General features: G+C 34.8%; 3 protein-coding genes and 1 long non-coding RNA gene across 4 annotated transcripts; 3 read left to right on the top strand and 1 right to left on the bottom strand.

Moving 5' to 3' along the window:
• The first annotated feature begins 3,649 nt into the window (after nt 1-3,649).
• On the top strand, nt 3,650-7,783 carry LOC100264773 (O-fucosyltransferase 20). The gene is made up of 6 exons (XM_002266570.4): nt 3,650-4,440; nt 4,787-4,955; nt 5,574-5,663; nt 5,977-6,260; nt 6,404-6,662; nt 7,082-7,783. Exons 1-6 carry the CDS (start codon nt 3,872-3,874, stop codon nt 7,319-7,321), a joined length of 1,611 nt encoding a protein of 536 aa, XP_002266606.1. The 5' UTR covers nt 3,650-3,871; the 3' UTR covers nt 7,322-7,783.
• Nucleotides 7,784-9,444: 1,661 nt separating this feature from the next.
• LOC109123694 (linoleate 13S-lipoxygenase 2-1, chloroplastic-like) lies at nt 9,445-17,400 on the bottom strand. Its single transcript, XM_019224121.2, has 5 exons — nt 17,244-17,400; nt 11,030-11,245; nt 10,576-10,952; nt 10,245-10,355; nt 9,445-10,109 (listed from the first exon to the last, which is right to left on the bottom strand). Exons 1-5 carry the CDS (start codon nt 17,398-17,400, stop codon nt 9,807-9,809), a joined length of 1,164 nt encoding a protein of 387 aa, XP_019079666.2. The 3' UTR covers nt 9,445-9,806.
• An 819-nt stretch (nt 17,401-18,219) lies between these two features.
• Nucleotides 18,220-20,129, top strand: LOC109123764 (uncharacterized). Its single transcript, XR_002031589.2, has 3 exons — nt 18,220-18,534; nt 18,698-18,847; nt 19,507-20,129. It is a non-coding gene; the product is annotated as an uncharacterized LOC109123764 (long non-coding RNA).
• An 11-nt stretch (nt 20,130-20,140) lies between these two features.
• LOC132254983 (ubiquitin-like-specific protease ESD4) lies at nt 20,141-23,808 on the top strand. The gene is made up of 8 exons (XM_059742222.1): nt 20,141-20,425; nt 20,521-20,760; nt 21,792-21,911; nt 22,013-22,530; nt 22,619-22,703; nt 22,800-22,895; nt 22,999-23,393; nt 23,479-23,808. The coding sequence occupies exons 2-8, from the start codon at nt 20,611-20,613 to the stop codon at nt 23,621-23,623; spliced, it is 1,509 nt and encodes a 502-aa protein (XP_059598205.1). The 5' UTR covers nt 20,141-20,425; nt 20,521-20,610; the 3' UTR covers nt 23,624-23,808.
• Nucleotides 23,809-24,875: the final 1,067 nt, after the last annotated feature.

The following is a 24,875-nucleotide window of genomic DNA, read 5'->3' as shown; positions in this document are numbered from 1 at the left end:
CCGCTCCCATTGTTCACTTCCATATGGTCTCACCTTCCCTAATTATTAATTCTTTTTTTTTCTTTTTCTTTTTTAATTTTAAAATATGGGTATTTTTTTTAATTTAAAAAGACGGATATTGGGTGGTGGTTGCCAATTTGTACAACATTTGTTTGTTCTTTTAAATTTTAAAATTTAACCAAATTTATTTTACATATTTTTTTCTTTAAAAAAAATATTGAGGAGTATGGAATTAAGCACCTTATTTTTTTAGGCTCAAAATTTTTTCTTTCAGTGCAGGCTATTGTACCATGTTGGCAATGCTATTATTTTTTTTCCCCTAATTTTGAAATATGGATATTTTTAAATTTAAAAGGATGGTATTATTATTTAACTATTTAAGTTGAATTTAAGTTATTGATTTAAAATTTATTATTTAATTTTTATTTTAAGTGTTAGGGTTGTTTAATAATATTTAATTTAAAAATTATTTTAAATTATCAAATTAATATATTTATCCTCATAAATTATAATTAAGGTAAAGGTCAAATGGTTGAGTAACCATGAAGGTAGTGAAATAATAAAAAAATGATGAAGATGATTTGGATAAATAAAGATAAAATGATAAAATAAAAATATAGACTTAAAAATAAGTTAATTTTTTTACTTATCATTTTAAACTATTTGTTGTTTTAAATCATATCATTAAATTATTTTATTAAATATACTTAATTCATTTAATGACTTAAATTTAGTTATTAAATCATTTTAAATTATTAAGTTGGTTTATCAAACACCCACTAATTATTGGTCTTTCGAAGTTTTAGTCTTTGTCTAGCTCAGCTCGTTCAAAATCAAAAACCTTTTTTTTTTAAAGTTCAATTTAAAAAAAAAAAAATGTGATTGTCTTTGAAAATGAAAATTGAATTTGGTCTTTTCTTATGGTGAGGTTGATGGTATTGTCTCATGCTCTAGCAATGCTATCAGCTTTTCCCAATATTAAAAATAACTAGATACTTTTGTTTGGATCTAGTTTTTTTTTTTTTTTTTTAATTATTAAATATTTTTTTAAAATAAAAAATAAAAACCCTCTCTTTTTAAAAGCTTGATAAAATCAAAATTTCCTGAATTTTTTAAAGTCACAATTTTATGTTTTATAAAAGCCTAGTTGACTATAAGAATTTTTTTTTTAATGGTATTGTGTGGATGTTGTTGAATCATGGGAGATATGTTAGTGTATGATAACTCATATTCCCATTTTGGATTGACTTATGAAAAATCAAACCCCCTTTTCCAAATTTTCAATTCAATAAGAGCATCATTATGCATTTGAATAATTTTTCTCAAAAGACTTTTTGACTTCAAGAATTATTTTTATGGTGCACATTCATTGCCATTGTATCATGAAAGATAACCCAATACTCTCACAAAGTCATATCCACAATTTGTATTTACTCATAAAATTTCTACCACATGTTTGAATGATTTTTCTTAAAGGGGTTTTTGAATCAAAGACAATTTTTGTGGTGCAATAGTTGCCTTTTTTTTTTTTTTTTAATCACAATTTTGTTATTTAAAATATTGGTCAAAAGTAAGGAATTATTGAGATAAGGTAAGAAAATTAAGAGTCTGTTTGACTGTATAATTTAAAAATAATTTTATGTTTTTAAAAACAAAATATTATTTTAAAATTTTTTTAACATTGTTTGACCGTTGTTTTTCCAAATCAATTTTTAAAAGCAAAATGAAATAGAGAATAAGTAGATGTTGTTTTAACAAATTTTAAAAATAAAAGAAAAACATTGACTTATTTAACCATGTTTTTGAAACTTGTTTTTAAAAACAATTTTTAAAAACAAAATTTTGAAACATATGTTCAAACAAGCTCTAATATTTTTATAATAATGTAAGATAAGAAGAGAAAATGAAAATACCCCACCGCTCACTTTGAATGGTGATAAATAATTAAAAATTAATAATAATAATCCTAAGTTTTATTTCTTTCAAGAGAAAAAAAAAAAAGGTTATTTCTCTCTTTATTTAGAGGTTATTTAATTAAAAAGAATAAAATTATCCCTAATTTGTAAAACTAATTCTCTACTTTTTTCACTCTAAAAAATATTTATTTTTGACAAAAATACCTTAATATTTTTCTTACAAAAATAATTTCTTCCTTTAAAATATGAATGTAAATAATCAAAATATTGAAGAATATTTATATATAAAATGAGTTACTCTTCAATTTTTTTTTTTTAAAAAAAGAGGAAAATTAGTTTTTGTGGACAAATCCATATGAATAAACCAACTCAGAATTAGAATATTTTGTATTTTTGATAAATATTTACAAAATTTTTATATATTAGTATAGTAAATATATTGTCCTTTCTTAATTTAATATCATAAATAGTAATAATAAATATATACATCAATCTTATCAAATTAATCTTATCAAATTAGTTGAATAAATAGTAATAGTAAATATATACATCAATCTTATCAAATTAGTTGAACAAATTGTTATCGTGAATATTGACAATATATATATATATATATATATATATATATATATATATATGAATAAGCTTACTCACCATTATAATATTTTTGTATTTTAATAACACATCATTTTCAATATTATAAAATTTTAAATACACGCTACCATGAATGTAACTATCGAAAAAAAAAGAAGAGAAATTAATAAATATGGAAAATAGGATTCTTCAACCAAAATAGAAAGACCTAATCAACATGTGGCTGGGGGGGTTGGGGACAAGACACTTTCTGAGGGGTCCACGTCAGCGCAATAATTATAGCAACCAAAGAAGAATGAACAACGTGGCATGAGGGTTTGGTGGGTTAAGACTGACACGTGGCGAAAAAGCCAGCGTGGATTGGGAGTGGCGCCAGCCGAAAAAACGAGTATATTGGGTGGAACCGTGGAAGGTCAGGGCCATACGCATAGCAGCCGAACAAGGATGACCAACGTGGCATGAGGCATAGGTGGGGCCACTATTGCCACGCGGCCAAATTTGCCAGCGTGGAGAGAGAGTGGACGCCAGCTGGCAAAAGAAAAGAGGAGTGGAGCTTTATAGTAATTGGGTGGAAGATGTAGAAGGCATCTGACCAGCCTGTCTGGTAATGGCGGCAGGTCACATGATTCCTTTCTCTTCCATTTGTTTGCTCACAGCTGGCGTCCTCCAAAAAACGACAACGTTTTGTCCCCCTCATTTCTCACACTCATTTTTAAATTCTAGATTTTCACCAAATCACCCTTGTTATATATATATATATATATTCCCACACACATAGTTTTGGATATTCCATTTATTTATTTTATTATTTAAATAATATTAAATTTTAAAAATTAAAAATTTTAATAATTTTTTTTTATCCATTTTACCATTTTCTTTATTTATATTTTAAAAAATTAAAAATAAAAATAACCATATTTGTTGTGTTGTTAATTTTTTTTTATTTGAAAATTATATTTTGAAAATATTTTTATTAAAAAAATAATTTTAATATTTAATCTACTTCCCACGTAATATTTAAGGAAAAATTATTTTTTATCTAAATTATTACATAAAAAAATAAATTACAAATTAAAAAAAAATTAAAAACAGAAAATTCCCATTTAAATATATATATATAAACCCACTTTTCAAAACCCAAAACCCAAACCCAAAACGGTCCAGAAGAGACACCTCTGTCTCTGCCCCCCCTGCTTCCTCTATCTCTCTTTTTTCTTCTTCTTCCCAACGCGTATTGGCTCGGTTTTCGTGTTCCCGCGGCCTACTCTGACCTCTGAACCCCATTTTCTCTCTCTCTAAAACCTCTCTCTCCCAGCTCTGGAGAAACCAACTGAGCAAGAGCCTCTGTTTTCTATCTTACAATGGCTAAATCAAAGAAAGTCTCTTACATCTCTGTGCCTTCACAAATAATCAACTCTCTTTCTTCTTCCTCCCTTCAGTCTCTGCTTGTCTCCCCCAAGAAGTCCTCCAGGAGCTCAAGCAAGTTCTTTTCTTTCTTGTTCAAGAACCCAAGGCTCTGGTTCCTTGCTTTCTTTCTTTTTGGCTTCATAGCCATGCTGAAAATGGGGTTCAATCTCGAGCCTTTGATCCCCTTCTCGCCAAACCCTTGTGGTATTACCCAGTCCCAGGGGATAGTCTCTGCTGGGTCGTTGAGTTCTCATCTGGGTGTTAAGGAAGATGGGGAAAAGAGTGAGTTCTGGGAGCAGCCTGATGGGTTGGGGTACAGACCGTGTTTGGAGTTCAGCAAAGAGTATAAGAAGACGAGCCTGGAGATTGTGGAGGACAGGACCAAGTATTTGATGGTGGTAGTCTCAGGTGGGATGAATCAGCAGAGGAATCAGATAGTTGACGCCGTTGTGATTGCCAGAATTCTCGGCGCTGCTCTGGTTGTTCCCATCCTGCAAGTCAACGTCATTTGGGGTGATGAAAGGTAAAGAAGAAGAACACTGAACAGCACATCTTTCCTTTGATTTTTTTTTCTTTCAACCATAATTTTAAGTTTGTTTGATTCAAGCATCTATTACCATTTTGATTCAATTTATCAAACACCCGTTTTCAATGCCTTCATAGTTAGTACCATTTTTTGGTTTAGTTTCATGATTGTTTGTCATTTTGGCTCAATGAATCCAATTATTTCATTGTGGTTCAATCCACAAAATGCCCATTTTTGCATTATAGCTAATCTCAATTAACTCTGTTCAGTTCTTTGACTGTTTCATAGATGTGATTGCTTATTTGGTTTTTCCCCTTTTGTTCTTTTGTTGTTTGGGTTGTAGTGAATTTTCTGATATATTTGATATGGAGCATTTCAAGAGAGTTCTGGCCAATGATGTGAGAATAGTTTCATCATTGCCGTCCACGCATCTGATGTCAAGGCCGGTAGAGGAGAAGAGAACGCCACTTCATGTCTCTCCTCAATGGATCCGTGCACGGTACCTCAAAAGGGTAAGGGCCATTGCTTCCTTTTCCTTTTCTCCTTTGAAGTATCCACTTTGGTTTCTTCGTGGATGATTTTCATGTGAACCGTTGATATAGTAAGTAAAGCAGAAAATGTAGGAGAGCAGACAAGAGGTCCTTAATGGTGTTAGTTTGTGATTAGGCATAAATGGCCCACAATTCAATATTGGTATCATAGAGGCTGAGCTTTGTTGTGGGCCTTGTTGGCGTTGTTGCCCCAGGTATATTTTGAGCTCTAGAAATGTTGTATTCTGGTAGTTAGGGAAACATCGAATTGGTCAAGTCTCAAGCCGCCATCCATGTTTTACTGAATTTTCAGTTTCAGTAATATGGGGGGACAGTTAAGAGTTTGAGCTGTTGAAATGGTTCTATTTTTGTAATGGACTTGATCAGCTTATGGGCTGTCTGTTTCAGTCATTGGTTAAATTCTTGTAGTTAGTAAATGTTTGTAGCTGGTGGATGGATTGTCCTTTTCAGAGGAATAATTTTCCTAGAAATTTTCCAGTCAAAGTTTCCATCAGTAAAAGATTTTGCTGCTGCTTAAAATAGAAATATTTTTATTCATTTAGAAGTTATGGTGATGTTATTTTCTGTTGGTTTCTGCAGCTTAGGAGGGAAGGGGTTTTGCTTCTACGTGGGTTGGATTCAAGGCTTTCTAAGGATCTCCCTTCTGATCTTCAGAAGCTTCGATGCAAGGTATTTGTGGGGTTTCATTTTAGTTTTGATGTTCAATTTTGTTTGATATTCACGCCTTTCCATTGGGAGAACCTAGGGCTTGCAGAGCCAAAGAACTTCATAATTGGGATGAGCACAGAATATTTTCTGGAATTTTGAAAATGTCTTAGATTTTATACAACAATCCCTTATCATCATAAGGAATTTCCTGTTTATTGCAAATATTTCTCAAATAATTCATGAGAGTCTAGCTTTATCCTAGCAAGCAGTGTTCTTCCCTTCTATATTTTCCTGATTTTGTTCTTGTTCTTTACCTCATCTTGCTTGATTGTAGGTGGCTTTTCATGCATTGAGGTTCTCGCAGCCAATTTTGGAACTCGGTAACAAAATGGCAGAGAGGATGAGGAGCAAAGGACCTTACCTTGCCCTTCATCTACGAATGGAAAAGGATGTATGGGTGAGAACAGGTTGTCTTCCTGGTTTGAGCTCTCAGTATGATGAGATAATAAACAATGAGAGGAAACTAAGACCCGAGCTCCTAACTGCTAGATCAAACATGACTTACCATGAAAGAAAGCTTGCAGGCCTCTGCCCCTTAAACGCCTTGGAGGTTACAAGGTCAGAATTTTAACTCAATTCTCTGATGTGTGTGTGTATATATATATATATATATATATGCCCTACCAAGTGCTTTGGTTTTTTGTTTATAGTTTTGTAGTAGACTGAAATGTTTGTTTGGATTCATATGTTGTATGTTTTAGGCTGCTTAAAGCTCTTGGAGCTCCAAAAAGTGCAAGGATATACTGGGCTGGAGGGCAACCATTCGGTGGGGAAGAAGCTTTGCTGCCATTAACCCGAGAGTTTCCTAATTTCTACAATAAGGAGGACCTTGCCTTGCCTGGTGAACTAGAGCCATTTTCAAAGAAAGCCTCCTTCATGGCTGCCATTGACTATATTGTTTGTGAGAAGAGTGATGTTTTCATACCGTCTCATGGGGGAAACATGGGCCATGCAATTCAGGTATTGATGCCATCACCATTATTTTCAGCTCCAACTTATTTGTCACTAATTTATAGATTGTGGTTAAAGTTAATAATTCACAAATATGGAAAGATCAAGAGGGAAAAAGAAAACTTGCCAAAAAGATCCAACGTGATTTCAATACCTTCATGAGAACCATCATTTTCAGCTCCAACATATTTGTTGCTAATCTATCAATTGAAGTTGAAGTTGATAATTCACAGGTATGGAAAAGCCAAAAAGGAAAAATAAAACTTGCCAAAAACACCCAACCTGATCAACCAAAAACATATTTGTTCTTTCAATACCTTCTTGAGAAGAACATGGAGCATATATAATCGTATAACGCTGCCATTTTAGAAGACAAGAGAAGAATTTAAGCTACTACTCCTACTGACTAAAATTTGTTGTTGATGCAGGGACATCGGGCTTATGCAGGTCACAAGAAGTATATTACCCCGAATAAAAGACAGATGATTCCTTACTTTCTGAACTCTCCTCTCCCTGAAGCAGAGTTCAACAGGGTTATAATGGAACTGCACCGCGATTCCTTCGGTCAGCCAGAGCTCAGGGCTACCAAAGCTGGAAGGGATGTTACAAAGTACCCTGTCCCTGAGTGCATGTGTAATAGTACTTCAAGCACACATTCCATGTTATGAGATAATTGCTACAGCTTCCCACATGATCATACCACGATAGATATCATCATTGGACTGATGAAATCTCTTCAACATGCCCCTGAATCCAGGGTCCCTTGAGAACACAACAGTTGCTCATCTTTTTCAGGCTGATGATGCTTCTAAGGAAGAAGAATGCCACCTTGGAAGGGCAGTTTTGGACGGCATTTCTCTCTGCAAGTACACTCTGATATTCATACTTGCATATACATATAGTAATTGTGCTTATCCTTGTATGCATGTCAAGTGAAATCAATCACGCATGTCTTATGACATATTTTTTTTTATTCTTTACTTAGGGCTGGGGGTGTTGAGGATAGATATATTTGTGTTCTGCTTCATTCTTTTGTACTGCATCCCTGTTTCACAGGCCAATACATGTATAGTTGTACATGAAAGTATTCTATTGAAATTCAATAACATTGGGTTCACAACTTTGTTTTATTTTACGAGTTATTTCATTGTAGTACCTAGAACAAGAACCGTTAAAAGTGTATACGAGTTCCAATTTTTCACTTTTTTCTTGAAGATGTATTGTCTCAAACAAGACTCCCATGAATATTAGTATATCCCCAAGAATTTTTCATCTTGCATCCAGCTCAGCTTCTCAAGTACGGAGGTATGCACATTGAAATGTGCAGAAATCGGTTTGAGTTGAGTGGAAAACAGGTATTGTACAGCCCAGAAACTAGTGGGAAGCACATGCTTTTGCTGTAGTTTCAGGTATGTTGTGTTTGCTTCCTTGAATGCTAAAATGTCAGGGGAAGAAGAGAAAATTACCTGAAAATCTAGCTGCGACCACTTCCATCCCACCTGTTATCAGTACTTTTCCCCCTGTTCTCTGCATTTTTCAATGCTAACCCCATCTAATTCTAGGCTTTCCCATTCATGTTCCACCCCTGAACCCCTACAAGGCCATCAGGAACTTGAATCAGGAACTGGCATGAGAGGTAAGATTTATTTATTTGTTCTTTAGGCATGTTCACTCTATATGCATGGATTTTTCTTGTTTTTGTACTTCTTTCCCTTTGTTGTCTAAATGCCCTGTTTCAGTTTTTTCCCAGGTTTAGTTTCTGTTTCAGACATGGCATAACTTGTTGAACATTTGTAAGTAAATAAATTAGATTTCATAAGATTCGACAAACTACCTTCCATTGAGGCAAAAGACATGGTAAGAATGTTGGAAGTTCTCGAGACATGGAATCTAGATATGCTTATTTATATTAGCTATTTTACGATGCAGTGTAGCATCATAATTTAGATAGAGATGCTATTAGGAACTCCCATTCCTGTGACCCCTGGTTTTGAGAATGGCTTCAAGAGTTCATATGGAACAACCCCGGCTCCAGTTCTGTTCTTCAGGTTCAAATTGGTGTTCCTCCCATCAATGATCCCCTCAAGCTCCTTCAATCTGCCATTGAACCGTTCAAATGCAGCCTTTATGATTGGGTTTTCCGTCCAGGATGGCTCCATCTGGTCACCGAGGTACTCCTCATCTGGTGAATGACTCGACAGAACATCCAAAACTGCCATCACTTTTGTTGCTTGAATCTGTGAAGGGAAGCACTTTAACAAGGCAATTTCTGGCTTATGCAGAAAGTTCTTGAACTCCTCATCTGATGGGTTCTCAGTTGGCATGTTGGTTCGAGCTATTGTGGGCCGATTAGGAAAGTACCCGGCATATACATATTGACCGAAGTTCACGGCTGCATGGTGCCCTGCTGTAACCCAGATTATGGTTGTTAAAACATGGATTAGATCTTCTGGGGTTTTCATGACAGGCCACCATGGCTCATCCTTCTTGTCTGCATGCCCTTTGGTTCGAACTTCTGTCCACCAACCTTGTAGCTCCTTATCAGACTCAACCAGGCTTGGGTCTGGGTAGTAATGGTTCACATAGTCCCTAACCCACTGCTTGATGGCATCCCAAAGGACTAGACCGTCGTTGGCAAAAGGGTAATCCTTCATGGTGAGCTTCAGCCCATGCTCAGCTGTTGGATCAACTGCCATTCCTCTGAAAGAAAACGACAAATTCTGATTCAGAGGTAACCATATAGAGTACAATATCTTTTATCATATCGTTGAAACTGTCTCCTATGCCTTCGGATCAGGTCAGCAGGCAAAGCTTCAATGTCAAATCTCTAGAGCCGGTCATAGGCAGCAGAACTGAGCTCAATGGCATACTTGCCTGGCGAGAAGCAGCTCTCAATGATTCCACCTGCATTTATGAGGCTTTCCTGAGCAAGAGCATTGATCTCCATTGTGTACCTGAAATGAGGATGCAGGAGTCTATAGATTGGGTGCATAGCGCTTAGTTGCCGGTTAGCTGCAATGATGTATGGCTCAGTACAACAGTGAGTCCTTAGCCTGCAAAAAATACAATCCCAACCATGTGGTTTCAGCTTGTTCTGATTGTTGAATTGGTAAAAGCCCGGTTTATAGACAATGAGCAGAGTCTCAAATCATTTTACCAGTGAACAAGCTGGTGATAACCAGAGTCATGAGCACAAACATGAGCTTTAGCCAGCCTCCATAGCCAGCAACTTGTGCCATCCCAGCCTGGTGTGAACACTTGCTTCCACTGCAGCTTGTCACCAACTGGCGGCCTAGTTAGCTCGATTGCAAGAGGCCTCAATGTGCCATCCATGGTTAGGAAGAACAGAGTTCGAGATCCATACAATGTAGTGCCTTCAATCTCCCTCACTTTGTTCACATAAGGTAAGAGAAGGTCGTGATAATCCAATATGAACATCTTCTTCTGTTTCAAGGCCTGCAGTGACACACAACAACAGAACCAGTTCTTCAAACCCCCTTAAGATCTTAGTCATACAAAGCCCAAAAACCGAGTTAAACGCAAAATGGGGTCCAACTAAACAAGCTTACAAGGGAGTAGAATGGGCGTTACCTCATCAATAGTCATGACCCCTTTGATCTCTCTCTCGATCAGTTTTGCTGTGATCAATGATTCTGGAGGACCATAGATCCCAGGATCCAGTTTACTCTTCAAGGGCCACTCCTGCAGGAGAAGGCATGGACCATAGGCTTGAATTCATGTAAACTGATTGGAAAAAATGGATTGTTTGGACTCTTATCTCCTACTACATTACTCATGCGTTTGACAGAATGAACATACTGAAACCAACTGAAGGCTATACGGGTTGAGACCAGCAAGAGTCTACCTAGAAAACTCCTCATCCCTAAACCAAGCAAATTTATCTCCTGCAACAGAAGAACACTGATTCATCAACGACTCGATCCATCTCAAGAAGAGAAGAGGAAGCAAGGAAGAGATCAGGCATACTGTCGATCATTGCAGGGGTTTCAAAGAGCAAAATATCTCCTTCTCCTTCAGCTATGGTCTTCACTAGTCTTGGGATGATTGACTGAAAGAAGTTCTTGCTCTTGGGCAAAGGGACTCCTTGAAACAGTAAGTCTATGGCAGTGAAGTAGGGAAATACAAGGTGTGGATCCAGCAGCATGATCTCCACCTGAGGTAGCAGCGCGTGCAGCACTGATTTCAGCGTCTTCGTCGAGAATGTCATCTGCTTCACTTCTTCAAATGCTTCATCCCTTGGCACATACACACTGCTGCTTCTCGTCTCCGACAACGGGTCTACATCAATCAGCTCAAAACTTCAAATAAATTAATGGGCAAAACATAATACATAAATAATACCACTCATTACATACCTTTCTTGGAACTAGGACGCCCGGTTCTGCATCTCCTAGGGTAAGGATGATCCTGTCCGCCAAGAATGGGACGGGCAAGATCCTTACTATCATCAGGATCCCAAAGGTCATTGTAAGTGTCGTAATCATAGATCTTATCAGACGTCTTGCGTTCTCCCTTTCCATTTCCGCGCAGATTCTCCAACTCTATCTCCCTTAGCTTCTTCAACCCGCTTGCTGTATCGTCCGGCAAGTAAGACTATTTCATAATTCATGCACAAACTCTTAGGCTTTGTGGAGCCTAGTTTTGTTTGATCCGGTTTGACGACCCGACCTGAATAATATTGCATGGTTTTTTAATGGAAGATTTACTGAGGCCTATTGGGCCCGTTTAGGCCATTGTAGAACCACCTTTTGTAATTAGGGTTTTTTAGTGTGGTGTGGTTGTCGTGTTATATATAGAGAGAAAATGTTGTAGCCGTCGTGGTTGTACTCTGTATTATTCCTTGATAATAGTGATATCCCTGCAACTCTGTGGATGTAGGGAAAATTGTCGAACCACGTAAATACTGTCTTGTGCGTGTAATTGTTTTTTCTTTGACGTGTGTTTTCTCTTTTTTTTTTTGTTTCTCACAGGTTGGGGATTTAGTTTAATTCCCTACAACTGGTATCAGAGTCTAGGGTTAAGTTTGAGTGGGAGCAATGGCAGAGGAAGCAGGAAAGGCGTCTGGAATAGAAAAGTTTGATGACATTGACTTTGCGTATTGGAGGATGCAGATTGAAGATTATCTCTATGGGAGGAAATTGCATTTGCCTCTTTTGGGGACAAAACCTGAGAGTATGAAGGCTGAGGAATGGGCGCTTCTTGACAGACAGGTTCTAGGAGTTATTAGGTTAACTCTATTTAGGTCTGTTGCACACAATGTTGTAAAGGAGAAGACCACAGCAAATCTGATGAAGGCTTTGTCCGGTATGTATGAAAAGCCGTCTGCAAACAATAAGGTGCATCTGATGAAGAAATTGTTCAATTTGAAGATGGCAGAGAATGCATCAGTAGCATAACATCTGAATGAATTTAATACAATCACAAATCAATTGTCATCTGTAGAAATTGATTTTGATGAAGAGATTCGTGCTCTGATCGTCTTGGCTTCTTTGCCAAACAGTTGGGAGACAATGAGGATGGCAGTAAACAATTCTATAGGAAAGGAAAAGCTCAAGTACAATGATATATGAGATTTAATTCTGGCTGAGGAGATTCGCCGAAGAGATGCAGGCGAAACCTCAGGATCTGGTTCTGCCCTAAACCTTGAGACAAAAGGCAGAGGTAATGACAGAAATTCAAACCAGGGTAGATCAAAATCTAGAAATTCTAAAAGGAATAGAAGTAAATCTAAATCAGGCCAACAAGTACAATGCTGGAACTATGGGAAAACAGGTCACTTTAAAAGGCAATGCAAAAGTCCTAAGAAGAAGAATGAAGATGATTCTGCTAATGCTGTAACAGAAGAGGTACAAGATGCATTACTTCTTGCAGTAGACAGTCCACTTGATGATTGGGTTTTGGATTCAAGAGCTTCGTTTCATACCGCTCCACACCAAGAAATCATACAGAATTATGTTGCAGGTGATTTTGGTAAGGTGTATTTGGCTGATGGTTCAGCCTTGGATGTTGTGGGTCTGAGAGACATTCGGATATCATTGCCCAATGGGTTTGTTTAGTTACTGGAGAAGGTTCGACATATTCTTGACCTGAGGAGGAATCTGATTTCTGTTGGACAACTTGATGATGAAGGACAAACAATACTATTTGTTGGTGGTACTTGGAAGGTTACAAAGGGAGCTAAGGTATTGGCTCGTGGAAAGAAGACTGGTACTCTGTATATGACCTCAAGTCCAAGAGACACAATTGCAGTTGCTAATGCAAGTACTGATACAAGTCTATGGCACCGCAGACTTAGTCACATGAGTGAGAAAGAGATGAAGATGCTATTGTCAAAACGAAAACTACCAGAATTGAAGTCCATTGATTTGACATGTGTGAAAGTTGCATCTTAGGAAAGCAAAAAAATGTGAGTTTTTTGAAAACTGGCAGGACACCGAAGGCTGAAAAATTGGAACTAGTACACACTGATTTGTGGGGGCCTTCTCTGGTTGCATCCCTGGGAGGTTCAAGGTACTACATCACTTCTATTGATGACTCAAGCAGAAAGATATGAATTTATTTTCTAAAAAATAAATCTGATGTATTTGAAACTTTTAAGAAGTGGAAGGTCATGGTTGAGACAGAAACAGGTTTGAAAGTAAAATGTTTGAGGTCAGATAATGGAGAAGAGTACATAGATGGAGGGTTCAGTGAGTATTGTGCTGCACAGGGAATTAGGATGGAGAAGACTATTCTTGGGACACCACAACAGAATGGTGTGGCTGAGCGCATGAATAGAACTCTCAATGAGCGTGCTAGAAGTATGAGGTTCCATGTTGGACTACCAAAAACTTCTTGGGCTGATGCTGTTAGCACTGCACCTTACTTGATAAACCGAGGACCATCAGTTCCCATGGAGTTCAGACTTCCTGAGGAGATTTGGAGCGGTAAAGAGGTGAAGTTTTCACATTTAAAAGTTTTTTGTTGTGTTTCTTATGTTCATATTGATTCTCATGCTCGTAGTAAACTTGATGCAAAGTCAAAAATATGTTTTTTCATTGGCTATGGTGATGAGAAATTTGGTTATAGGTTTTTGGATGAACAAAACAGGAAAATCATCAGAAGTAGAAATGTGATATTTAATGAACATGTTATGTACAAGGACAGGTTAACTGTAGTGTCAGATGTTACAGAGATAGATCAAAAGAAATCTGAGTTTGTCAACTTAGATGAATTGACTAAAAGTACTGTCTAAAAAGGGGGTGAAGAAGATAAGGAGAATGTAAATTCACAGGTAGATCTGAGTACACCTATAGCTGAAGTTCGTAGATCTTCCAGGAACATTAGACCTCCGCAGCGTTATTCACCTGTTTTAAATTATCTCTTGTTGACTGATGGTGGTGAGCTAGAGTGTTATGATGAAGCCTTGTAAGATGAGAATTCAAGCAAGTGGGAGTTAGCCATGAAGGATGAGATGGATTCCCTGTTAGGGAATCAGACATGGGAACTGACTGAATTGCCAGTAGGAAAGAAGGCTTTGCACAACAAGTGGGTATACAGAATAAAGAATGAGCATGATGGTAGGAAACGTTACAAGGCCAGATTAGTTGTTAAAGGGTTCTAGCAGAAGGAGGGCATTGATTACACAGAGATATTTTCTCCAGTTGTGAAGATGTCAACAATCAACTTGCACTGGGAATGGTGGCTGCAGAAAACTTACATCTTGAGCAGTTAGATGTGAATACAACATTCCTTCATGGTGACTTGGAGGAAGACCTTTACATGATTCAACCAGAAGGGTTCATTGTTCAGGGACAAGATAATCTAGTCTGCAAACTAAGAAAAAGCTTGTATGACCTTAAACAAGCTCCTAGACAGTGGTACAAGAAGTTTGACGATTTTATGCATAGAATTGGGTTCAAGAGATGTGAAGCTGATCACTGTTGCTATGTTAAGTCCTTTGACAATTCTTACATCATATTTCTGTTGTATGTGGATGATATGCTTATTGCAGGGTCTGACATTGAGAAAATTAATAATCTGAAGAAGCAATTGTCCAAACAGTTTGCAATGAAGGATTTGGGAGCTGCAAAACAAATCCTTGGTATGAGAATGATTAGAGACAAGGCTAATGGTACATTGAAGCTTTCACAGTCAAAGTATGTGAAGAAAGTTCTCAGTAGGTTCAACATGAATGAAGCTAAACCAGTGAGCACACCCTTGGGTAGTCATTTCAAACTAAGCAAAGAACAGTCACCGAAGACAGAAGAAGAAATGGACCATATGAGCAAGGTGCCCTATGCCTCAGCTATTGGCAGCTTGATGTATGTTATGGTGTGTACAAGGCCAAACATTGCACATGCAGTGGGAGTTGTGAGCAAATTCATGAGTAGGCCTGGAAAGCAGCATTGGGAGGCAGTCAAGTGGATTCTAAGATATCTGAAGGGTTCATTAGATACATGTCTTTGCTTCATAGGTGCAAGTTTGAAATTGCAAGGTTATGTAGATGCTGATTTTGCTGGTGATATTGATAGTAGAAAAAGTACCACTAGGTTTGTTTTTACTCTAGGTGGTACAGCTATATCATGGGCTTCAAATCTACAGAAGATTGTTACTTTTTCTACCACAGAAGCTGAGTATGTTGCAGCAACTGAAACTGGAAATGAGATGATTTGGCTACATGGTTTCTTAGATGAATTGGGTAAGAAGCAGGAGATGGACATTTTACATAGTGACAGTCAGAGTGCAATTTTTCTTGCCAAAAATTCGGCTTTTCATTCAAAGTTGAAGCATATACAAACAAAATACCACTTTATCTGTTATCTTGTTGAAGATAAAGTGGTAATACTTGAGAAGATTTGTGAATCTAAGAACCCGACAGACATGTTGACTAAGGGTGTCACTATTGAGAAGTTGAAGCTGTGCGCAACTTTAATTGGTCTTCTAGCTTGAGGACAGGAGGATGAGTTGCAGGGATGAGGGATTGTTTCTTGGATGATAGCGGTTTGATGTTGGTGATTGAACTAGTCTCCAAGTGGGAGATTTGTTGGGTTTTGTGGAGCCTAGTTTTGTTTGATCCGGTTTGACGACCCGACCCGAATAATATTGCATGGTTTTTTAATGACAGATAAAATTTGATTAAAACTTATGAAAATATTGAAAAAAAACTATAAAAAATAATAACAAACAATTGATGTTATTTTATTAAAAATTTTGATAAATGTATGATATAATTTGTAATATTTAGTAATGATGCTCATAAATTGAAAACATTTTTTATACGTGTCTATCTAATTTGGATGTGTATTCAATAACATAAAATAAATAATGATATATATATAAGTATTTTTTTATTAAAATATTGATAATTTTATTAAGATGTTATATATAATGTTTATAATGTAACATATATAAAGATATGTCCATTTATAATCAAAATAAAAATTGTTTGGGTGCCTAATTAAGTGTGAAGTCTTGTGTTCAAACCCTTGCCCTTGCACCCACAAGCATGCAAAAAGTTTATATATTTATTTTTTAAAGGTTGAATATATAGTAAAAATGTTCGCTTTGTCGTTGATAAATTGACATGCATAAAATTTACCTATTTATTTTTCAAAGGTTGAATATATCACAAAAATGTCACTTTATTATTGATAAATCGATGAAAAATTACTAATCTTGTGAAAATGTTGTTTAACTAAAATATCTAACCCTTATGTACATTGAAGGCTACTAATATTAATATTCGATATGTGATATATCAGGGAAAAATTGTTGATCTAGTCCAACCAAAATATCTAACCCTTATATTTATCAAAGGTTGTCAACATTCAATATTTCAATGATATAATATATCACAAAAATGTTGCTTTATCACCAATAAACCGACTTCCATAAAATTAATACATTTATTTTTTAAAGGTTGAATATATCGCAAAAATATGGCTATGTTGATATTCAATATTTGGGTGATATATCATCGAAATATCTCAATATTTTCATCCATGCACTCTACCAGCTCACTCCCCCATGTGACCCACATTTTGGCCCCCCTCCTCTCTACTCCCTCTTATCGTGTCTCCCATCAACACGACCTATTAACCAAACCACATATACAAATAGAAAAATAAATAAAAATACAAGATTTTTAATGTGGTTCGACAATCAATGTAATCCCTACGTTCACGAAGTGTACCATCACCTAACAATCCATCAATAAAAAAAAAAAAAACGAAAAGAATTACAATAATGAAACTCTAAAAAAAAAACCTCTTAATTACGATCACTCTTTCTAAAAATTAAAACTTCAAACATAAAAGGTTAAATATATAATAGGGATATACTTGTCCACCATCACATAAAAAAATCCCTATAGGACACTACTCCTTTCAACTCCAAGCTAATCGAACTCTTTGACATCCACTTAAAGTGCAACAAAACTAATTCAAATTTCACAATCCAACACTATGACCTCTACCCATTCTACAACCTACCTTTGTTATCTTTCTCTCTCTCTAGACCCCCATCCCATGAAACCCATGTCTCTTTCTTTGGTTTCTTCCTTCCTTCGTAACCCTTTCTTCTCCATACCCACTACAACTCCTTTTCCGCCTCCCTCATGCCAAATCTGCACCATCCTTGACACACCATGGTCGGTCACAACTCGCACTCGGTGTCGCCACCGCATAAGCTGCCAACCACCGCACGACGTATGCTCCAACGGGTTTAGGTTATTTGGTTCATGCATTTACTCTAGGATTTATTTTATGCTATTGCATGGGCCCATTTCTTGGTTAGTGGTTGAACTATGGATACATGGTTGAAGAGAATGGAAGGTTCGGAAGGTTATTTTAAGGACATGAAACCTTAGGCAATGGCAGAGGTAGTGGACGGTTTCTTGAGGGACCTAGAAATTTCATTTAATGAAAATAAGTTTTAGAAATTTTTCTTACCTTAAATATCTCTTAAACCTTTTTTCTTAAAATAATAACCTTTTCTAACAAATTTGATTTTCTTTGTAAATTTTAAGATAAAATTGTAAAGCTCTTTTGAATAAATTGATGAACATTCTTTTTTTCTTTAAATAAAGTTTTTTTTTCTAAATCAATTTTTTAAAGGAATTGAATAAAAATTGATTTGGAAATAATTTTCATAAATAAAAGTTACAAAAACCTTTTAAATAAAAATTGAATTGACTAATAAATTAGTAAAAAAAAAATGTTTTTCTAGATAATATCCAAAAAAAAAAAAAATCTTCTTTTAGAATTGAATTGAAACTTTCCTTTTGTAAATAGAGTAGTAAAAACCTCACTTCTTGGCAAAATCACTTCTCCTTGATGAGAATTTAGTCAATACTTTTTTTAATAAAATTGTAGAATCTTGTTTTTAACAAAAATAACATGATCAATTCCTTTACAAATAAAATCAAATTGGAATATTCTTTTGTAAATAAATTTTTAAAAATATTTTTATAAATAATTTTTAATTTTTTAAAAAAAGAAATTTTAAATTTAAATAATTTTGTGAATAAAATTATAAAAAGGGATAACCGATTAAAAGAGACAAAAATCCCTCAATATTGCAAAACTAACCCTTTACTTATTTAGGTCTCAAAAATGACCCAATTCGGACAAAAATACCCCCTCACCCCCTCAGTTATCTTTTTCAGCCCTTTTTCCCTCCAACTCCAATTTTCTCTTGTATTGTGTCTCTTCGTTACCCTTTTTCCCTCCAACTCCAATTTTCTCTTGTATTGTGTCTCTTCGTTACCCTGCAAACCCATTTGTTCCATCTGTTAACCTGCGAGAAAGAAATCACGAAGGATTTTTCCGTTTATTGCAAGAGAACAAAAAGGCAACACAATACAAAGAAAAAACAGAAAGTAAGTTTCACTGTTTCATTCTTTGATTTTGGTTTTTCGAACTGTATATATGAATCTTCATCCATGAAATGAGAAGAAACCGTAAGTGTCTTATTTTGGTTCTTATTTTTTTCTTTTAATCAAACCCGATTTTTCATCTTTCTGATATTGTGTGTTGATTCAGTTCATGAAAATGGAGGAAGAAAAAAATTCTGTGATGAAAAATACGAAACAGAAGAGGTATAAAATTTTGGGAAAAAAGAGAAGTGAAAGAAAGCCAGGTTTTGAAACCTCTTCATCGTCATCAGAAAATGAGAAGAAATCAACTGATTCAGTAAGCATTAATTGTCTACTTGAAATTTTGATTTTTAATTTTTTTTTTAATTTTATCATTTTTAATAGATTTTTTTTTGTGAATTTATTTTTCATGAATTGATAATCTAATTGTTGGAAATTTTCTCAGTGAGGTTATAGTCCAAGGTTTAAAGCAATATTTGAATTATTAGAAAAAACTAAACTTAACTACTATCAAGTTTACCATCAAAAGGTTTTGAAATTTTGTGTAATGAAGTTATTTGTTATGAATTTATAACGTATTTGAATATAATTTTTGTAAAATTATTTTATCCAAATATTTAGAATTTTGATTTAAATATATATGTTAAGAAGAAACTGAACTTAACTGCTATCAAGTTCATTGTCAGGTTGCAATTTCAAAATGGTTTTGTTTTGTTTCAAATTTCAATAAACACTAGAATAATGTCTCCAATTTTTTGTAGCTGCAACTTACTAAAATATAATAGCTTCAATTGCATTAGTAAAATAATATCTTTAGAATATTAGCATTTGACACGACATCCTTAAATAATAGGAAAATAAAGTCTATGTTAAGAAGTAATACAAAATGATGGATTTAACATAGTTGGATAAGTTTGGTAATATAATTTTGCTCAATTTATATTGATATTTTTACAATTTGTTATTATTTTGCAGATTGACATTCCTCCTCCTCTCCTATCTTTTATATCTAAAATATCTAAAGAGGAGTACTTTCCTGGAAAAATTGCATGTTTGTCTCACTTGGTAGCCATTGAAAATATTAAGAAGAAATTGACTGAACCACAATTGGAGATGTTTAGAAAATCATGTTTTGGTCATTTTTTACTCCTTCCCGAACTTAGATTTTCAGCCCAAATTGTTCATCAATTGTTGTTACGTCAATGTGAAACCAAAAAAGACAATGAAGTATGGATTTTATTAAAGTCAAAGGGCTTAAGATTTAGTAAAGAAGAGTTTGCATTGATTACGGGCTTGAGTTTTGGTCCTATTACAAAATGTGATAAAAAATCATTACGAATAAGGGACACATACTTTAAAGGAGAAAACAAGGTGCGTAATGATGAGTTGGAGAAAGTTTTTCTTTCTTTAGGAGAGGAAAAGAAAAAGAAAAAGAATAAGAAAAATAAAAAAAAAGGATTTGAAGATGAAGAGGTGATAAAGTTGGCACTTTTGTATTTTTTAGAGCATGTTTTATTTGGGAAAGAAGGAAAAAATTTGATAGATATGGAATGGGTTGCTTTGGTTGATAATTTGGAGGCTTTTAACAAGTATCCATGGGGAGAGGGGGGGGGGGATTTGTTATGAGAGGACACTATTTGGTTTGCAAAGAGCTTTGGAGAACCGGGTATCCAAATACCAAGATAAAAAGAAAACAAAGGGAGAAGCTGCAGTTGAAGCATATAGTCTTGTTGGATTTCCATATGCATTCCAGGTTTGGGCATACGAGGCTATTCCACTTATTGGATTGAAATATGCCACTCGTGTATCTGAGAGGTATCCTCGAATATTAAATTGGAGTGCAACAAGTGCTCCAAGGTCTACTGAGGTTGAAAATGTATTTCTAGAGCCTCATGTAAGTAATTCTTTACCTTTACATTTTAAGAATGCAATTATAAATATTATTGTATTGTTGTTTATTAATAATTATATTTGATTTGGACTTTGTAGTTAACTTTTCATTCGCTTCTAACACCCACTTTAGAGGAGCAACAACAAGACTATTACAAGCATGTAGATAAACAAGGAGCTTCAGCAGAAATGTTGCACCAATCAAATGCCTCACAAGATGCCAAGAATGATGACTTAAGGCATGAAAAAAGCTCATCTGACACTGCTGCATATGTTGCTGCTGCTACTGCTGCAATGGCAGAAGAAACAACAAATGATGCAATCACCCCATCAATAGAGGTAACTTAAACTAAACTTAGCCATCATAAATAATGCATGCATGTTTTTTTTTTTTTGGTACTTTATTTAATATAAGATGTTCATTCCATAATTAACATGTGGAACCTGACCTTAACTATAAATAAACAAGAGCTATTACAAAAGCAACCTATTCATTGGTTGATTACAAGGGTAAAATAGGTATTTACAAAGCTAAAAATCAAGCAAAATATCTTGGAGAACCGGTAGTGGAATAACATCAACAATGTCTCAAAACAGGGGATTCAAAGGAATTTCGCAATGTGCCTAATCCTCCTTGCGAAATTTTCGCAATGTGTTTCTTCATGGTGCGAAATGGCAAAATTTCGCACCATGAAGAAAATCCCCTTGCGAAATTTTCGCAATGTGGCTCTTCATGGTGCGAAATGGCAAAATTTCGCACCATGAAGAAAATCCCATTGCGAAATTTTCGCAATGTGAAATTCACCTTGCGAAATTGGCCATTTGACATGATGCAGTTGTCTTCCGAAGGCCATATCTTCCTCATTTCAGCTCCAAATCATACACGGTTTGAAGCGTTGGATTTTTGACTTCCTAAGCTTTCAAATGGTATATAACATGCAAAAATTGGACTTCGGGAAGTGCCTCAAAAGTTCGAAAGAAGACTGCAGCTGTTTTCTTCACTCTGTTTTCCTCTTCTCCATTGCTTGTGCTCGTGTTTCCACTTGAAATTCAAGCCTATAAACGTACAAAATCCTTGCTTAACTCGCCCAAGTAGCTCCTCCAACAATTGGCATGCTTGAATTGGTTCATAAGCTGATAAAAACATGTAAACTTGCCACAAAATGGTTAAAACCAATTACTAAGGACCTTAATGAATTAATTGGGTTAAATGAATATGATTACTACTCAAAGGTGCTTAAAACCATTATAATTAGGTCTACAAAATAGCACTTTTTGGTAGTAATCACAAAGTGAACAAACTTGTCATAATATATATATAAATATTGTAAGTGTTAAATTTTTATTTCATTTATGTGCAATATGTGCAGAAATTATGGATGGAGTTTGTGAAATTCAGACAAAGCTCAGAGTTAAATTTCAATCATCTAAAGAAAGAAATTGAAGGACTCAACTTGAAGATGGATGAATTGAAACAACTTTTATTAGAAGTTAGTGACATGTTTACTTGTTTAAATTTTCTAATACTTCAATGTTTTGACATTTGTGTTTTCTCATATTTATTATTATTGGGTGGTGTATGCAATTTTAGGTTAAGAGTTCGAATGAGGAACACGGTATGCATGACACTAGATTCAGAAAATCTAGTACAAAAGAAAATGATAACAATATGGGCTTTGATTTCCAGACTGGAATTTTTGAGGATGTTACAGATGATGAAGTGGAGAGAAATGACATTCCCATGGATGTGAACATTGATATGGAAGCTTCTAGAAACCTTCAGCTTGCAGAAAAACACGTGACTAAAGAGTTGAAAGATGACTACTCTATTGATGATCCAGTTATTGATATTGCCAAGTTGTTTGGTACCCCAACTATGTCGGGCGAGTTTTCAGTATATGTCATACCTCACCATCTATCTCCTGCCATTTTTAAGCGAAGGCCTGAGATTAAAAAGTCTCATATCTTACAGCACCCTTTTACAGATCCCACCAAGAGAAAGAAACTAAGAAAAGAGATTGAGAAACCATTAACTTCATTTGATCCTTTGCATCCAATCTCTGAAGAAGCATTAGAGTCCTTTCAAAAGTGGATGAGTGATGACCAAGGGTAAGTTGTATACATCCATACTTGTAAATTTGTGTTCTTCACAAGTTATAAAATTACTAATGTTTTTATTATTTTTTTTATGTCAAAGGTCCACAATTGACATTGACTACATGCATATAGATAAAAAATGGTTTCAATCACTGTCTAATCATGGTTCATGGCTTGCTGACACGGTTTGTAAATGATGCATTTTGTTTTTATTTTTATTTATTATTATGTTCAGCTTACAACCAAATAATATAACTAATTTACTTTATTGTAATTGTTAGCACATTGATGTTGCCTTCTTCTTTTTCCGGAAGCGGCGAATAGAAAATCCTCATCTTTTTTCCCAAAAGTTTACCACAGTGGATACTATGTTTTGGGTATGTGTAGTTTGAATTTTAGTTAACATTTTTAATTTTTTTGTAATAATGAATCTTATGATCTTGGTTATTTATTTATGTATATTAACTTTATTCTATGTAGCAAAATGCTCAAGCAAGATGGATTAAGCATGGCAAGAAGTGGAACCAATTCAAATTACTAGAGAATGACATCCTTATTGATTATGCCAATGGTTTGCAGCCTCTTTATTCTGTCAAATGGCCTGATGTTGACATTGTGTATGTCCCTATCAATGTTCGGACTAGTCACTGGGTATTAGGAGTTGTCCACCTTCATCGAAGGATTATATACGTATATGACTCATTGATGGGCATCAATAATAATGCAAGATTGCAAGTTGCCATTAAACCATTAGCCAAATTGTTGCCGCATATATTGAATGCAATAGCATATTATGGTTTTCATGGTGACACAAAAGTTAACTACCAAGAATGGGAAATTGAACGGCTGCAAGATATTCCTCAACAGGAAAATGAGTAAGTGATCTTAAATTTACTTTCATAACTTATACACTTAATCTTTAATAATAGCCCTAACATTGATTATTTGTGTACCATGCAGTGGTGATTGTGGCATGTTTGTTATCAAATATGCTGAATACTTAATGCACAACCATCCATTGAAGTCATTAACAAGTGCACGAATGGACTGGTTTCGGGAAAAGATGGCAGCAGAGTTATTTTATATGAAATACTTGCCTATGTAATGAATTCATGTTGATATTTCACATTTTGATAATGTAGTTGGATGGTTTGTTATATGTAATTGGATAGCTTCATATATGTAGTTAGGCATTTTGATAAATGTAGTTGGACAGGTTGATATATCTACTTGGATATTTTGATGAATGTTGTTCGATAGTTATGTATACAATTGACCTTTTAAACTAAACTTCAATGTTGTCAAGTTGTTATGGGTACAAACTTGAAGGTAATTAAGTCCACAGTCTTAATAGAACACATGAACTTAACTACTATCAAGTTAACTGTGAACAAACTTGACAGATATTAAGTCGAAATCTATTCCAGAATAACATATTTAATCTGGACTTAACAGGTATCAAGTTGATCTTCTATAGACTCATAAGAAGTTGTGTCTACAATTGTCATTTTTACCTGAACTTAACTATTGTTAAGTTATTTTATGAACAAACTTGAAGGTAGTTAAGTTCACAGTCTTCAGACAAAAACTGAACTTAACTATTGTCAAGTTATTTTATGAACAAACTTGAAGGTAGTTAAGTTCACAGTCTTCAGACAAAAACTGAACTTAACTATTGTCAAGTTATTTTATGAACAAACTTGAAGGTAGTTAAGTCCACAGTCTTCAGACAAAACCTGAACTTAACTATTGTCAAGTTGTTTTATGAACAAACTTGAAGGTAGTTAAGTTCACAGTCTTCAGACAAAACCTGAACTTAACTATTGTCAAGTTGTTTTATGTACAAACTTGAAGGTAGTTAAGTCCACAGTCTTCAGACAAAACCTGAACTTAACTATTGTCAAGTTGTTTTATGAACAAACTTGAAGGTAGTTAAGTTCACAGTCTTCAGACAAAACCTGAACTTAACTATTGTCAAGTTGTTTTATGTACAAACTTGAAGGTAGTTAAGTCCACAGTCTTCAGACAAAACCTGAACTTAACTATTGTCAAGTTCCTTATCAATAAACGTGAGAACAGTTGAGTCCATAGTTTGAGAATAAACATGTAATTTTCATTTATACTTTATACATAACTCATCATAACATATATGTACAAAAGTAACAAATATCTCCATTTCTATGGTTATGCAAAAAAAGGGGATCATTATTACAATATTCATCTATGTGCTTATCCTATCACCTTATACAAAAAAGTAACTTACATTTCTGTTCACATGGGTACCAAAAAAACAAAAAAGCTCACTATTACAATTTTCATTCCATGTAAGTTCATAGAGTGCCAAAGCTATCATGATA

This window comes from Vitis vinifera, chromosome 13 (genome assembly GCF_030704535.1).
Source record: "Vitis vinifera cultivar Pinot Noir 40024 chromosome 13, ASM3070453v1".
NCBI classification, from domain to species: Eukaryota; Viridiplantae; Streptophyta; class Magnoliopsida; order Vitales; family Vitaceae; genus Vitis; species Vitis vinifera.
This window is presented reverse-complemented; position numbering and strand designations above follow the sequence as displayed.